This window comes from Fusarium flagelliforme, assembly GCF_020744385.1.
Source record: "Fusarium flagelliforme strain FIESC 12 MPI-CAGE-AA-0113 chromosome Unknown B0J16scaffold_7, whole genome shotgun sequence".
NCBI lineage: Eukaryota > Fungi > Ascomycota > Sordariomycetes > Hypocreales > Nectriaceae > Fusarium > Fusarium flagelliforme.
This window is the reverse complement of record NW_025763509.1, coordinates 1,963,329-1,978,049: the sequence shown is the minus strand read 5'-3', so window position 1 is coordinate 1,978,049 and position 14,721 is coordinate 1,963,329. Positions and strand designations below refer to the sequence as shown.

General features: G+C 47.1%; 7 protein-coding genes and 1 non-coding gene across 8 annotated transcripts; 2 read left to right on the top strand and 6 right to left on the bottom strand.

The window, feature by feature from the left end:
- Positions 1 to 95: 95 nt before the first annotated feature.
- Positions 96 to 1,006, bottom strand: B0J16DRAFT_349287 (uncharacterized protein). The gene has a single exon (XM_046128876.1). The coding sequence runs from the start codon at positions 628 to 630 to the stop codon at positions 268 to 270; it is 363 nt and encodes a 120-aa protein (XP_045979198.1). The 5' UTR covers positions 631 to 1,006; the 3' UTR covers positions 96 to 267.
- A 659-nt stretch (positions 1,007 to 1,665) lies between these two features.
- On the bottom strand, positions 1,666 to 4,150 carry B0J16DRAFT_185746 (uncharacterized protein). Its single transcript, XM_046122708.1, has 3 exons — positions 2,333 to 4,150; positions 2,011 to 2,276; positions 1,666 to 1,952 (listed from the first exon to the last, which is right to left on the bottom strand). The coding sequence occupies exons 1-3, from the start codon at positions 3,918 to 3,920 to the stop codon at positions 1,857 to 1,859; spliced, it is 1,950 nt and encodes a 649-aa protein (XP_045979197.1). The 5' UTR covers positions 3,921 to 4,150; the 3' UTR covers positions 1,666 to 1,856.
- A 421-nt stretch (positions 4,151 to 4,571) lies between these two features.
- B0J16DRAFT_418287 (uncharacterized protein) lies at positions 4,572 to 5,657 on the top strand (the record flags this gene model as incomplete). The annotated part of the gene is made up of 1 exon (XM_046133753.1): positions 4,572 to 5,657. The coding sequence occupies one exon, from the start codon at positions 4,572 to 4,574 to the stop codon at positions 5,655 to 5,657; it is 1,086 nt and encodes a 361-aa protein (XP_045979196.1).
- B0J16DRAFT_418286 (uncharacterized protein) lies at positions 5,215 to 6,972 on the bottom strand. The gene is made up of 2 exons (XM_046133752.1): positions 6,360 to 6,972; positions 5,215 to 6,307 (listed from the first exon to the last, which is right to left on the bottom strand). Exons 1-2 carry the CDS (start codon positions 6,880 to 6,882, stop codon positions 5,688 to 5,690), a joined length of 1,143 nt encoding a protein of 380 aa, XP_045979195.1. The 5' UTR covers positions 6,883 to 6,972; the 3' UTR covers positions 5,215 to 5,687.
- A 756-nt stretch (positions 6,973 to 7,728) lies between these two features.
- On the bottom strand, positions 7,729 to 9,562 carry B0J16DRAFT_349281 (uncharacterized protein). Its single transcript, XM_046128875.1, has 8 exons — positions 9,331 to 9,562; positions 9,141 to 9,276; positions 8,905 to 9,086; positions 8,815 to 8,851; positions 8,686 to 8,753; positions 8,253 to 8,638; positions 8,134 to 8,201; positions 7,729 to 8,072 (listed from the first exon to the last, which is right to left on the bottom strand). The coding sequence occupies exons 1-8, from the start codon at positions 9,430 to 9,432 to the stop codon at positions 7,747 to 7,749; spliced, it is 1,305 nt and encodes a 434-aa protein (XP_045979194.1). The 5' UTR covers positions 9,433 to 9,562; the 3' UTR covers positions 7,729 to 7,746.
- A 580-nt stretch (positions 9,563 to 10,142) lies between these two features.
- B0J16DRAFT_185727 (uncharacterized protein) lies at positions 10,143 to 10,724 on the bottom strand. The gene has a single exon (XM_046122707.1). The coding sequence runs from the start codon at positions 10,529 to 10,531 to the stop codon at positions 10,190 to 10,192; it is 342 nt and encodes a 113-aa protein (XP_045979193.1). The 5' UTR covers positions 10,532 to 10,724; the 3' UTR covers positions 10,143 to 10,189.
- A 1,635-nt stretch (positions 10,725 to 12,359) lies between these two features.
- On the top strand, positions 12,360 to 14,411 carry B0J16DRAFT_364875 (uncharacterized protein). The gene is made up of 3 exons (XM_046129966.1): positions 12,360 to 12,619; positions 12,672 to 12,857; positions 12,903 to 14,411. Exons 1-3 carry the CDS (start codon positions 12,466 to 12,468, stop codon positions 14,180 to 14,182), a joined length of 1,620 nt encoding a protein of 539 aa, XP_045979192.1. The 5' UTR covers positions 12,360 to 12,465; the 3' UTR covers positions 14,183 to 14,411.
- Positions 14,412 to 14,513: 102 nt separating this feature from the next.
- Positions 14,514 to 14,596, bottom strand: B0J16DRAFT_t290. Its single transcript has one exon. It is a non-coding gene; the product is annotated as a tRNA-Pro (tRNA).
- Between the last annotated feature and the right edge of the window lie 125 nt (positions 14,597 to 14,721).

Genomic DNA, 14,721 nt, shown 5'->3' with positions numbered 1-14,721 from the left:
CTGTTGCCTGAAAAGTCAGGCAGGATAAGTAGAAATATCGATGCCGTGTAACCGACTTGTGCGGTCAAGTGATGGCGGGGTTTATCAGGAAAGCTCAATCTCACACCACTGACATTCATGTCTTAAGTAATACGAGCCAACTATATTGTCCTTTCATATTCATAGAACAAATGGTAGCTCTGCCAGAAAGCAACTCTGCATCCGGACCCACGGTTGTTTCGTCAATAAAGCAGTTTTGAGGAAGCGCTCTAGAAAAAACGGTAAAATTCACCGCGTCCCTGAAATGATCCATGGAATTTCCTCTTTTCCCAATTTCATCACGCATGCGTTCTGGTCTGCCAGGATGATCTCTTGGAAAGTCCACAGACGCCTGTGCCATTGCAACGCGACAAGCTGTTCGATCGCTAGCCACTGGGTCGTAGTCGATGGCAGAGCGTCGGTAGTCTTTGAGACAACATCATCAGCTGTGCTCTTGTATGTGAAACAGTCTCTGCCGAGAGAAAAGTCTAGACTCGCCGTGTCGATCTGATCGGCGGCCCAGCGTAAACTGCCCATGGCGGTCGTGCTCCAAGAAGTGTCGGGACCGAGCCACACTACCACGCTCTTAGCGTAGCGGTATATATCCTTCATGCGCTGCACCTGGGCAGCTCGCTCGGGGAGGTCTTGTTGGTTGATGGAGATTGAATCGCACCAGAGTATGCGTCTCTTGTCTTGTAACCGAAGGGCTTGGAGGGCTGTTGCCAGGTTGCTTCCGATGTCTAAACTTCCTGATTCATGTATCAAGGAAGCCTCCTCTTCTGGTCGACGATGCGTCAGATGAATGGAAACTGGATTACTCTGGTCACCCCAGTAGTAGGAAAGGGCTTCAAATTACGGTATTTCGTCTTCCTCCACAGAGAAATACTTATGAGTGATGGCGCCCGCAAGTGCATCTCCCGCCAGTCCAGGATGTAGTTCCACAAGCCGAAGTTCCAGCGGCTTTAGAGACACATGTTTGAAATGCGACATCTAGAAAGTCCTGTGTTGTCTCTCAGCTGACCAGTGGCTCAGGTAAGTGATAGTAAGTTATAGAGGTCTCTTATTACTGTTCGTTGTTTTCTCAGGATCGCACTATCAAGTCAGGGCCATCTGTTGAGTGAACAGCCGTTAATAAAGAGAAAGAGAAGACAGCCTAGTGAGGCTGTGCATGGTAAGCTTTGAAGGATCACTAGCTCAAACATTTGCAAATAAGTGGATATAGGAGATAAAGAGAGAAGACCAAATAATAAGGTTTCTATCCTAAATTACAATTTTTAAGCACTTTAACTCCAATGCTTATACAGAACCTTCTGCCTAACTTTACCCTAATATCAAGCTTTTAGCTAGGTATAAGATTTACTATCTTACTTACTTACATCCGGTTTGTTTTTTTCCTCTTCCTTCTAGCAACTTTAACAAAGCTATCACAATGATGATCACAGACACAACTGAAGCCTTCTTCAGCGGCCCTGTTCGTAACGGGGCTACCGTTACCTTCTTTAGAGGGATAGCTATCTCTCCAGTGTTCCACACAATGTAAGGGAAGGAGTAAGAGATTATGTCATTGCTTCGTTGTTGGCGTTAAAAGGGGAGAAATCGGTCGGAAGCTAGGCATTATTTCACAATAAAAAGTACACTTTGATGAAGGGAAGGCAGTCTAGCTATTCTGCCTGGTAATCCTTGTAAAGTCCTCTCTTAATGCTAGCTACTTTTAATAGTTTAGCGCACTATTCCCTTCTTCAAGCTTTACTTCCCTATTCTAGACCGTTATACTACAATCGTAGATCTAACTGCATAATAGACTGGGAACATGGATATAACAACTATCAATCCTGAGCCTAAGATAATATATTGCAGCTGGTAAGGTTGTAGGGATCTTTGAGTGACTCTTTCCGGCACACATAACATAGACCAGACAACAACCAAAAGGGAGGCTATCTTTAAGCAGGAAATCAGTAACTTGCAGTAGTATAGCCATCTTAGCGTACTTACACTGAATAACATATGAACAATAAGCCTGCGCTCTCTTCTTTTTGGCACTGCTTTAAAGTCAAGAAAGTTCAGTATCTTCGTTTTAGATGCGATTGGTTCATCTTTAGGAAGTTGGATGTCGGAGCCAACTGGAATTGTCATCTTGATATCAGATAGTAGGTCATCTGTGGCAATCATGTGTACATAAGGTTCATAATCATACGATGCAATGACAATCCCTTGAAGCTGCCTATCGCGCACCACCCACGTGCCTGAACAACCTAGACCTATTTCATGAATCAGCCAACCGTTACCGTGATTTTCAAAGACCGTGATATCATACCTAGTGGCTCTGTAGTTCTGATCTTTCGTGTCTTGAACTGAGTCCCGTGAGCGAGAAAGGACATTGTTCCTGGCAGAAGATACCCGTTCGAAATACCATCTATCCCGATCAGTAACTGGACTGGCCCTTCTTTAGCGTCTTGACAGGATGCCAGAGTATCAACAATAGCCCTTTGACCATCTTTGTTGGTATATGCATTTTGTAGACCTTCGGCGTTTTGAAGGCCCCAGAGTGAGAAGTCGGAACACAAAGCTGCCTCCCATGACACTATGTGACCTCTGACTTCCTCTACACCAGTCTTCTGGATAATTGGAGACCTTCCAGGTTGGCAATAATAGCTGGTTTGGAGAAAGCTTGTCAAGCCCACCGAAACCCGACTCCATTGATGAACTCTGTTGATGTGTATAGCATGCTCAATCGCGGTGTCCATCTTTCGAAATTGGGTTGATGGCACTTCTTCATCTTCATCGTCTGATGGGAGGGGATAATCCAATGACTCGTCACCAAATGTCACAGAATCGACTTCGCTCTCTGGTAAAGCGTTCAAAAACCACTCCAACATTCCATGAGCAGTGGTTACACCGAAAAGTTCGTTATTGACGCGGAGAATGCCTCCTATTCTTGAAAAGCGCTGGCTCATCATAACTCCGCCTCGGAAGACAGTGGCACAACACACCAATCCACATGCCGAGTCCCTCTGGGGTTGCTCGACGTGTAGATAGAGTTTGGTCTGGTCGTCGAGGCAGTACATGTGGTCTTCGTTGAAGTCCAGTCCGGGCAACACGGAGGAGCTTTCCAAAGCAGAGAGTTTCACACTGCCCAGATGGACTTCGACCTCCCCGAAGCCTTCGAGGGAAAGCCACTCAAGCTCGCTCACAAACTTCAGAACGCTCCTCCTCCATCTTTCGTGGCCATACAGGATCCAGATACGAGGCAATAGCTTGACCTTGTGTGAAGCCTCAACACGACCAGACATCCGAAGCTCCGGAGAGATCGATAGCCCAGGCCGGCCCCGAACAATCCGACTGCTTCGTCTCATTTTTTTCTCGAATTCTCTGATGTCGGTCCATAGCCTCGGAAGCACTTTGTGTTCCCAGCGATCGATGTAAATCTGGTCCGGGCGGACTTTGTCTTCCCAGCCAACATAAAGATCAGAATGACCACGAAATTGATACATGAACTCGGGGCTTGGAACACTATATTCGTGGGTGCCGTTATTAAGCTGGGTGGAGTCCCCATGGAGTTCTGGAGGGGACTTCTGAACCAGCATGCTCACCCTCTGGTACCAGGACTCTAGCTGAGGTATGGAGAGTTTGTTCATGGCGGTTGCAGCAGCATGACTGCAGTTCAAAGCAAGCGCTGTCAGGTTGTTCTTGATTTCAAATTTCGGCTGGGTATTAGAATAGCTGGCAGGTTCATTCGAGCTTGACCCATCGGCTGGAGAGGTCTGCATCCCATCTTCGCGTTTCTGTCCGAACATCGCGTAATAAACAAGCTCTCCCTGGATGGGAAGGGTCGACGGTGAGATGTTCTGTTGTCCAAAAGATGGTATGTTCATTCCGGCCTCATGATTAGGTTCGACCTTCATTTCTGACAGGGTTCAAAATACGATCATGAGTCTGCCGTGAGACAGCCGAGAGTAACAAATTCTAGTAAACAGTTGTAGACAGGTAATAGGATTGATGGGAAGCCACTGAAAATAACCTGTAACAAGCCATAGGTAGGTCGAGGGGCATCAGGGTATCAGAAGAATTGGCCGACCAGAGCATAAGGGATAAAATAATTTGGTCTTTATGTGTTTAGGCTACTACCTAGGCTCCTTTATTTTGGTAGTTTAAGCCCTAGAGGAGAATTTCATCCGTTGCTTACCTAGAGGGGCTTCTATGGAGTGATATGGGGAATGTGCAAATGCATTGCTGGCCTCAAAATTGGTTTCACAAAGCGAAGTGGTAGGTTGATTGGCTGGCAAATAGGCTGTGATGCGCCCGGCTTGACAGAGGAATGCTCAGCGCTAACGTAGTCGCTGTTCATCTACACACACCTGGACTTCTCACTACCGAATCAGATGGCACCAGACAATAGCAAAACTGGTGGCGCGCATCCAAGCGTTACGAATACGATGTTTGTGCACAGCATTGCCAATGGAAATCACAATGACAATACTAAACCCAGCTCCAATTCCCAAGGGTTTTAAATCCTTTTTCGAAATACAGTCCTCTTTACCTCCCATAAAGCCAACATGACTGCGAAATCATCGGCTCGCATTGACGGCCAGGCACTCCTTACAGCTATCTGGCCCGATGTGCCTATCGGCCCGTCAATTATTCAAAATCACTATTCTGTTTTGTTAGAACACTTTGAAGATGAGTTGCAGATACTTCGTCAGAATCGTGATCACATTGTACTTCCTGCAACAGAGGACATTTGTAAAATCATACAGCTTGTGAAGCCCATTCGAACTACAACAAGACAACAAATGCTCCAAGCAATACGCCTAGGACTTCCTTGTCAGGAAAATGATGACGGCAAGCTACAAAGATCAGTTGATTTTGCGATTCGCGTTTGGTTGACGATGGGCCCAGGCTCATTGGAAACCGGGCGTCAAGATCTACTTCCTTGGCAAGATGGGCAAACTCTACAAGAGTTGGCCTACTCGCTGTTCAAACTCTCTCATGGCTCAAAGAGCCGTGAGCAGTCCGGCAGTCGCATCGATCCGCATTTGACAGCAGAAAACCTCGTTAGCAACTATGGCTACGCTATAAACTGGACTCACAATCTGGCTGACCACCTCGCCATTGACTGGAAGTACAAAGAGATCACAATTTACGAGCACAAGATCCACCTTTGCAATCATCTCCGCTTCCCCGAGAGTGCTATACTACCAGAGGACATTGCTGGAGAAGCAATTGATACTCTGAATCTCCTCTTTCCTTTCCAGGACGATACTACTAAGCGGTTCTTGGACAAGGAAAAGAAGCTATTTTATGGCCTTGGCTTTTGTAATAGGCCGAGGAATCTCGATCTGGACGACTACACCTTTTGGCGAGATAGGATCGAAGATCTCAATTACATCCTGCGCCAACCCGCAGTTGGGTTACATCAGCTGAGGCTCGACAGAGGTGGGAATAACATGCTCCAAATCTCAGCTTTCTGGATCACAGTTGTGCTAGGGCTGGTCACTCTCATCAGCATAGCCTTTGCGGTAGGGGCTACAGTATACGGGGTAAAGCAGTATAACATTTCCTTGAAGCAGTATGAGCTTTCTGTTGCGGAGGCATGCCTTGATCCAGCTGCGAGAGAGAAACTCAAACAGTTTTGTTCCTAACGTTGCTCCCTTCCATATGTAAAATAGGAACTATCTAGCGTTCGAGCTTGGACGCTTCATCAAACGTTTCACAGACCCCCAATGACTGCCTGTCCTCTTCAGCTCTCCTAGGCTTTTGCTGGTTTGTCCCTGCTTTAGTCCGTCTTTTCGCGTGACTAACTCCTCGACATGACATGCAACCACCATCTTGAGTAGGTAAACTTCTTGGCCTGACTCATTACCATCTGAATCGCCCATTCGTCTCAAAGCCGGCTCAAATACCAAGTTTACAGGGGCGCCTCCTAGGAGTACCGACCCCTCTGGTTCGACTTCCATAATACTACCGTCGATCTCTATCGCGCTTGACAGATTTCCCCCATAGTATAACTCTATTCCAGAGCTCTGTGTATGCATGAGCATGTCAAACTCCACAGCATGGGCCCAGATCATGTTGACTGGCTTGATGAGCTCTATCCTTCTGACACCAACTCCAAAAAGTCCCGCCAAAGTGTTCATGAGCTGATTGATACTATCACTCTGAGCCATATTCCCGGTTTTGTCCTCGCGTGTACCTCTAGTAGTCTGTAGTAATGTACTTGTCTTGGCTTTCCATAGATCGAACTGACGTCGGCTGTCGCGATCCGCAGTAGAAGTAGATGACTGGGATGATCCTACATCAGATTTCAGTCAGTGATATGAGTCGGAGTAACTCGCCATACGTACTTAGATACTCAGTCAACTCATGCATGGCTTCAGAAGGCTTCGCCCAAACAAATCTCCCAAAGACCTTCCGTGCTAAGAATCTCCATATATACGCGCGGACAACTGCAGAAGGGTTCGAACCCATCACAGCGAAAGGTTCCAAATTAAGTATTCTGGCCATATCCTGGACTGACGCTGGCGAGAGCTTGGCCTTGGGTACCCAGCTGTTGAAGTATTGGTAGGCGAAATGCCTGATATTCTGTCGTAAAAAAATGATTTTATCAATAAAGAATTTGTCGTCCAAATGCTTGATTTTCCGCTCTGTAATAGAGTGTGCGTTCAGGAGTGCTTCGTTCCGTTTACAGAGCTCTTGATACTCTTCTTTGAGCTCTGTCTCTTGTTCGAGGGCTTGTCTGAACTTGCGTTCTCTTTCCAAGCTCTGATTTAACAGATCCTCATACTTAGCCTTCTCGGCTTTTGCAATTTCAAGCTCCCGGTGAAGACTCTCCATTTCCTCACTTCTACTGCTGTCAAGTTCAGCCATTGCCCGTTGTTTCAGTCAGAATCGCGAAAGAATTTCGTTTATAATTGAGCCAAATGCTTCGAGAGATGATTATATTAAATGAAATGGAACTGCAGCGCAAATTGAGCGAAGAGAGTTAAGAAGAGAATCTTGGATGGTGGTTTCGGACCGCTGAAATGCGACAGTGTGTCAGCCACGCTTATACCCGGGCAGTGCAAATCGGGCTTTAATTGTCTCTTTGCAATAGCTTTGCATAATATGCTCTTCTAAGCCACCATCTCAACACTGATTCGGGAATAAGATGTTCTTGTAGGATTCTGTGTTGTGGATATTGCTGTAGCTATTTTTGGTGCTTGTATTAGTACTGCTGACCTCCCATTATTACCTCAGCGCAAGACCCATTGCATGTGGCGAGAAGCTTGGTTGGGACTAAATTTGCAGTGAAGCCTAAAGTGAAGTTTCATCCAATTGTAATTTCTGTGCTACTTTGGACACATTCAAGTTGCGATCTGCCCTCGAGTCCTGGGGGGTTTAAAATTGCAGTGAAGAGACTCGTATTCACAGGTGCCAAGAATTGTTTTTGGTCAGCCAACTTAGCCCCCAGTAGGCACTAGCTATAGCCGGAGTAGTTACAGGCTGGCATTGCATTGAAGACGCTCGTATAACCACCTCAGCCACCGGCCCCATGAAGTTTCAATGGCCTTATGTCAGATGGGATTTGCTATTTTCTGATGCACCAAAACTAGTTTGGGCTGAAGATAATGTCTCGGTCAATCTCAGCAGCATCCTGAAGCTCAGTTGTGTTATAGATGGGGCACTGTCGAACAAGCGAGACCTGAGAAATGATTTGATCATTCATTGCAACCTATATACAATTCTTTATTGCTAGACTGTCTCCACTCCATTTGATCTATGACTCGCCTTCTTTGCGCTCTCTGGTCTATCCGCACTTAACAAACCCCCTCTATCATACAGAATCAGCTCTTCTGGTCTTGTAGCTGTGGTTCCATCAATCGCTGTTATTTTGATCGGGACCAAAGACCTCTCGACGAATATTCCTTGTGCACTACTGGAGGTACTCGGCAAAATATTCAACCATCGTATCTGCGCTTTGGCGGCGTGTAGAAGTGGCTGGGTATGAGGCATACAAGCAACGAGAATACCAACACCGGTTTCGATATTGGACCAAACGATAATTCCCTGTGAATCGGCTTCATAGAGTGCCGTGTCAGATTCAAGTTCCAAGGATCGGATTCAACTGAAGGGTCTTACATGTCGCATTCAAGGTTTTGTTGAAATCTCGCATGGACGGTATACGGATGCAGCTGACTGCGATAAGACTGATATTGGTTAGTTCATTCAAGCATCAAGTATAATGGATCAATACTTACAATATTCCCACGCTAAACATGAGCATGATTCCAATCTTCTTTCTCGCTTTTAAACCAAGGTTATACAGCTGAGTTAACGGGAGAATGAACATCCAGACGTCCAATGCAACATTGATACCGGCATGAGAAAGGATCAAGGCTTGAATGTTCAAACGCGGCCCTGATTCCGGGGCGCCATCCCAGCCCTCTTGTGACGGCTCGGTAGGGGCACTTTGGAGGCATGCAAGAATCAGAATAACTGTTGTTGTGAGAATGGTAAACCCAATTGTCCATCTGATAATTTTGATAAATGTCGGGTCAGGGAAGATGCGGAGAAAGAAGAAGAGGATCGAGAGTTTGATTAAACATAGGCTGAGAACGTATGTAAATTCGACGACAAGGAGATACTGCATCATTTAGTATCGACTGCGCGATCCAATATTGGTAATCTTACTATGAAGAATCGTGTTGTTGTTTCTTCGCTTATTGTCCAAATATCGTGTCCCAGCCCAACCCATGTCACTGAAGAACGACTGCGTCAGTTATCTAGAATATGAATATCCAGAGATACATCAGAACTTACTAAGGCTCATGCATATTGTTTGTACAGCTGTTAATATCTAGATGTTTCAATAAGCCAGTGGTCCACCATAGCAGCAAGAGTCTCACTCACCGCTGCAGGGATAATCAAATAATCATCTGTACCCCATTTCGTAAATCGGCAGAGCTTTGTCCATATTCTTATACCAACTGAGACGAGTATCGCGCCAAGAATAAAAAAGTTGATAGCCCTGATGTTGTGGTCGTTGTCGATATCTGGTCTATTGCAAGCTTTGCACTCTGTTCTCATGTATTCTGACCGTGACGCGTCGTTAGCCTTGCTCGCGTCTTGACCATGACCATCCTTACCCAAAAGATCCTTCACGCTGCAATCACCTCTGACGCATGCAAGAACTTCGTTGCTAATCGCCGTCACGCTGCACAGACGGCTGATATTGGCGTCGGAGAATGTCGGTTCTTCGAGGGACTTGTCGAGGCAATTGATCTGGTGACGTTAGAAAAGAACGACAGTCTCATTTGATGCAACTGGTAGACTCACGGCACATCTGGGAACATCTTGCAGTCTGTAATTTTCAGCATGAATCAAGTCACACAGAGAGATAGCAATGATGAGTATCGGCCATAGAGTCAGTCCTCTCATAGCGCTTCCTTTTTTGAATGCAGGACATGTGGAGTTGTTCAAGGAGCAAAGGGGGAATTTCGGTAAAGTGCTAAAGATCCCACGTCTCAGGCCTTTAAGGGGGGCATGGGCAAAGTTCCTGGCATTTGTGGCACACACGGCTGAGATAAGGTTCACGATGGCATCTGATCACTGGTCTAGATTCGCGGATTTAACATAACCCAGGCTGTACCTTGATTCCTTTGGTAGATCTGAGCGCCGTCATTCGTTTTGATTTGAGGAGGGTTAGGTGGCGTACAGCGGCTGACGCCGGATCCTGGTTTGCCTGCCGCTCACTTCCAATCTCAATATGAGACACTAAACTCCGTATCAGCATTCCAGCTGTTTGCAGTGGCCTCGGGCCGTGCAACAGGGATAAGGCTGTGGATATAATATGGGAATTCCATTTCTGGTAGCCATGAGAGCGATCAGAGTTACTTTTGGTTGACTCATGTAGCTAGGAAAGTTGGCTCTTAGCAGCAGGGTATTTGGTGGCGCCAATGAGTTTCATGCCTAATGCTGAATCGGTCTCTCATTTTTGCGCCAAGACTTATCCCACAGCTGGTAAAGATTAAAAAGCGACCTTGAGATCAACACACAAACGAGAATGAATTACTAAACCTTCAGTTATCAAGATGGTTGACTTCAAAAATCTCATATAAGTAGCATTGGCTAATCTACCAATTCTGTCTCTTGATTCCTAGCGCGACGGACAATTTTTCAGGCCGCCAGGAACAGCTTAGCTATGGAAGACTCTTAAGAAACTGTGTGTTCCGTTGAGGTTTACTGGATGGGCCGATGGTGCTGCTGTCATTCTTGGTGTATTGCTGACCAGTGACCGCACATTTTGCCGCCGCGCGTTACCTACACTCAGATCGATTGCGTAGAATGACAAACCTTTATTCGGACCAAGATTGCAGTGAAGTCGAAAATGGCGCAGCTTCGAGCCTTGGGAGGGGTTAAAATTGCAGTGAAAACAATTGAGGCAGTGCAAAGGGGACTTCGGGTTAAATATCCTTGCGATAACAGTTGCAACAATTGTGACGATTAACCAACGGGGCGCTAAAGGCACGAAAGACATTCGGTGTTTGCCTACGGAGTATATCTAATCCAATTAACACCAAGTCAATCACATACGACCACAGCTCGCAGAAAATACGGGATCCCGTCCGCTCTTCCATAGTCAAGCTGCGAAGCGCTGGATTAGTAGTTGGGTCGGTGACGACCAGCGAATCCCCGGTGTTGTATGTTTTTTGCCTTTTTGGCCCAATAGGCCCTGCCTTTTTTTGGCAGTCGTTTATCGCAAATGTATGGGGAAATAGCAAGGACTTCAATTGTAGTGTCCAAGGAGACGTGGCTATTACGGTGCTCGTTGTCAATTGCTGTGCACGGAGCCATTTGCAGGAAAAGGGTCCAACGGCATGGCATGTACGGGCAGGAATGCGAATACACAGCGTAAGAGGGTGATCAGAAAATAGCTACAGACAGGTTCACTGGTTGGTGGAAGGGCGGAAGGATACTTTGGCGCTGTGTGTTGGCTACGATGGAGAAAGGGACGAGCATTGCCGGCGAGCCGCACGATGGGCAGTTGTTCTGCTTGGCAGCTTCAATACGCCATGGATTATAGACAGACAGACACGCAGACATTCCGTAGACCATTGGTAGTCTTTGTTCGAACCCCTTCTTCTTTTGATGAACTTGTAGGTATCGGGGACCTAGACAGTCACGGTCGCGGCTTCACGGGAGGAACGGTGTATGGGTTATTCAGTCGCAGGGTGTAAAATCGTCGCGTATCGTGTCGCTGTATCAGGGTCATCCGTAACGTCCCGAGGGATTCGTGGTTCTTCATAAGAGTGTTGATTGATGGAGTCCGCCATGGATAGCTTCACGTAGATGGATGATGGGAGATGTACCAACACGGCCGCACAACCAAGGCGCGTTCCTGGCAGTAGGGTTATAGACAATGGTGGTGGTCTCGGCGCTCGGGTCGTTGAATCGCATGCCTCTGCTGTCCATCAACACCAAGTTGTGGGCATACGCGACCGTGAGGTAGAGCTGGGCCGTCTCGAGGGCTTGCTTCGATCGGACGCAGCACGCGTCACCAGTGAGGCATGATCATGCTTCGCCCTGTTCAGCGGTCGCAAATATCTCTCATTTTCGAGGAGTGATCGGTCGTGGTCTGGAAGGAGACAGTCGGACGCGCGCAGCGGAGGGCGGAGGATGGTGTTCGCGGGTTCAGTCTGATATGGTGCTCGTTATGGGAGCTCTCAAAGAGGACGCGCACGTCGGCGGCATCAATTATGATCGAATCGTTGGTTCGCTATAACAAGCCAGATGAGGCGCCGTGACCTTGAATGATTGCGACAACCCGCAGGGCCGTTTGCGATCGATCGCGTTTGGAGGGCAATTGTGTGTCTTGCCAAGTTGGTGATACGGCAGAGCCAATGGCGTTGAGGAAGATTATCGGCAAAACTATCCCCGCTTTCATGCTGTCACGACAAAATACTGCATTCATCCATGACCAAAGCACCTGGAGCTTCTCATGTAAGAAACCCGAATTAATAAAGAACATCATTAATGGTCATTTCCACTGCACCTGCCCTTCTGAGCATAGATCATCAAAAAGATAATCGCATTGCAATAAGATATATGATCTCAGAATCTGATCTTTTACCACATTTACTGTTCTACTGTTAATCATGCTCATTAATTGTTCTCTCGTCTCCTTCTCCAGGGTAGTGACCATTTCCAGATAACCTTATCTTTAGCTCGTGACCCACCATTCCGTCCTTATCCTTTTGGCGCGTCATTGACCTCGTCTTCTATTGGCTAGGAGCTTCTGCCCCACTGAGTCACACAGATCTAACGCGTTGCTCGGACCAATAACGTCATCACTTTTCCAGCCAGAGATTCACATCACGATTCTCGATTTCGCCCGCAAGATGTTATTTTATCCCTTCCAACCTCCCAAATTTTACATTGACGCATCGAACAGTCGAGTCAAACGTCATTGCGATGGATTTCTCTTGTCATGTCAGAATAAGCAACGAGTCAGACCAGGATCTTCTTCTTGACGACTCTGGCCTCGAGAGTGGAAACTGGCCATTACGTCAGCCGCTGAATGTCATCGAGGCGGGTACACAGCAGACCATTTACCTCGCGCAGCCAAGTATGTCGATCTCCCATTCCCCAGATTGTAACTTATCGCTAATACGTTTCAGGTTGGGGAGGCTCCAAAGCTTGGGTTACGTATGTCGCTAGATATGGTCAAGGATGGAGAGACTTTACCCTTGAGTTCGAGTGTCCTGCTCTGCCGTTCTCGAAGAACCATGTTCAGGTGAAGGATTGTTCAAAGGTCTTTCAGATTGATGTTACGCATGTCCAGGAACGAGGGAGTCCTTTGACCGGTAAGTTTGACATTGAATCTCAAAGATGATAGCTAACGGGATCAGCAAATGTGACTATTCGCATGGACAAGAATGCCTACACGACGACAAACAATGATGAAGTCCACGCAAACTACGACATTGGTGTCGGAGTATCCTTCCCTACCAAGATGGACATCAAATTCCCCGTACACGAAAGCATCGTCGTCGCAGCCTTCATCAACTCCGACATGACTTTCCCCCGAGGCACAGTCTACAACAATATCAACGACAAACAATGGGAGTTCTTCCGTGGAGTAGTCTGGAACGACGACCCCTCGTGTCTGCTATTCGAAGATGCTACAACGGACAACAGGATGTTCAGCCTGGGCATCGAGTGGTTGAACGCTTTTAAGTTTGGTGAGGAGAAGTGCATGACCAAGAGGTCGCATATGGGAAATCTCCAGTTCTTCCATGGTATGGGTTCTGTGTTGGGTGAGAAGCCGGAGAAGACGAGGAAGAATATTCTTACGTGGATCGAGGTTATGTATAAACTCGCATGTGGGAACCAGGGTATCTCTGAGACAGATAAACTGAGCGACGTGCTCCCTGGATACTTCGGCAAGGAAACGGTTCCCTCGAAAACTGACACCCTCCGTGATCTTCTCCTCGCCACGACACCAAAGTACAAAGAAGCCGACATCCAGAAACGCGCCTTTGGTGTCTGTCTACACATGATCTCCGACTCCTACGCCCTAGGTCACACCCAGCGCCGTCTCAAGAACCCCTCCGATATGATCGAGCGCGACACAGCAGGGTACATCCGCTTCCAACCCGACACATACGGCGACTGGGGTTCTATAGTTTGCTTCCACACGTACAACGACCAGGATGGTGATCGACATGGACATTACGATGACAAGGACGGTGAAGTTGACCCCACGCCGAGGGACGTCACGACGTTTAACGAAACGATCGGCGCGAGAAACGCCATTGACGCGTGTACGAATATGATTAATATGTTCATCAAGAAGACCGAGTGGGATGATGGCGTGAAGCAGTTTTTGGAGGATGAGATCTTTGTGCTGGATCGGTGTGCGAGACCGTCTGATTGTTTTACTGACGAGTCTGTTATCTCGGATGTCTACACGTACGAGGAGGATGTTGAGGAGAAGGCGGAGGAGTTTGACTATGAGGCTGGTCTGCAGCGAAAGCTTGCTTCTCTGGAGGCGGGCACTAGCGCACCGACCAAGTGTGCTTTGAGGAGAAGATCTAGGGTTGTTTCGGGATTGGTGATGATGTGTCTTTTTATGAGTGCTTTGATGTTCACGTTTGTTACGATGAGGGTTCATGGGTATATGTGCTGAGGTAATGAGATTGGATACGGATTCGAGGGGATAATTGAGGATAGGATGGATTGGATAGGCGTTTACTTTTTGTATTAACGGTTGGATTAGCGTTGTTACTTACTATACCACTCTTCGAATTGTTGCCACAATGTATCTGGTGAATGTTGGCAATCTCAGACTGGAGGAGAGCGATGCATTGGCTCACGAACATCGTGTTCTCCAGCCTAATTGACCGATTGTGGTTTGGAATTGATTCAAAGTTAAGGCAAAAAGAATCATGAGAGAAACGTAGCAACATGGAACAAAGAAATGGTAACTGTTTTTTTCTGTGACCAAAAAGCAAAAGGGAGGGCTCAACCGGGGATTGAACCCGGGACCTCCTGCAAGCTGAGCGAACCCAAAGCAGGAATCATACCGCTAGACCATTGAGCCGATATCCGATGTGGATACTACCTAGCATCAAATACCAGTATATATTTACGGCGTCAAAAACAGCATTGCGATCTCTTCGCCCTGCCCCTATGCCAACACAAAACACATTTCTCACTTCCCCGACA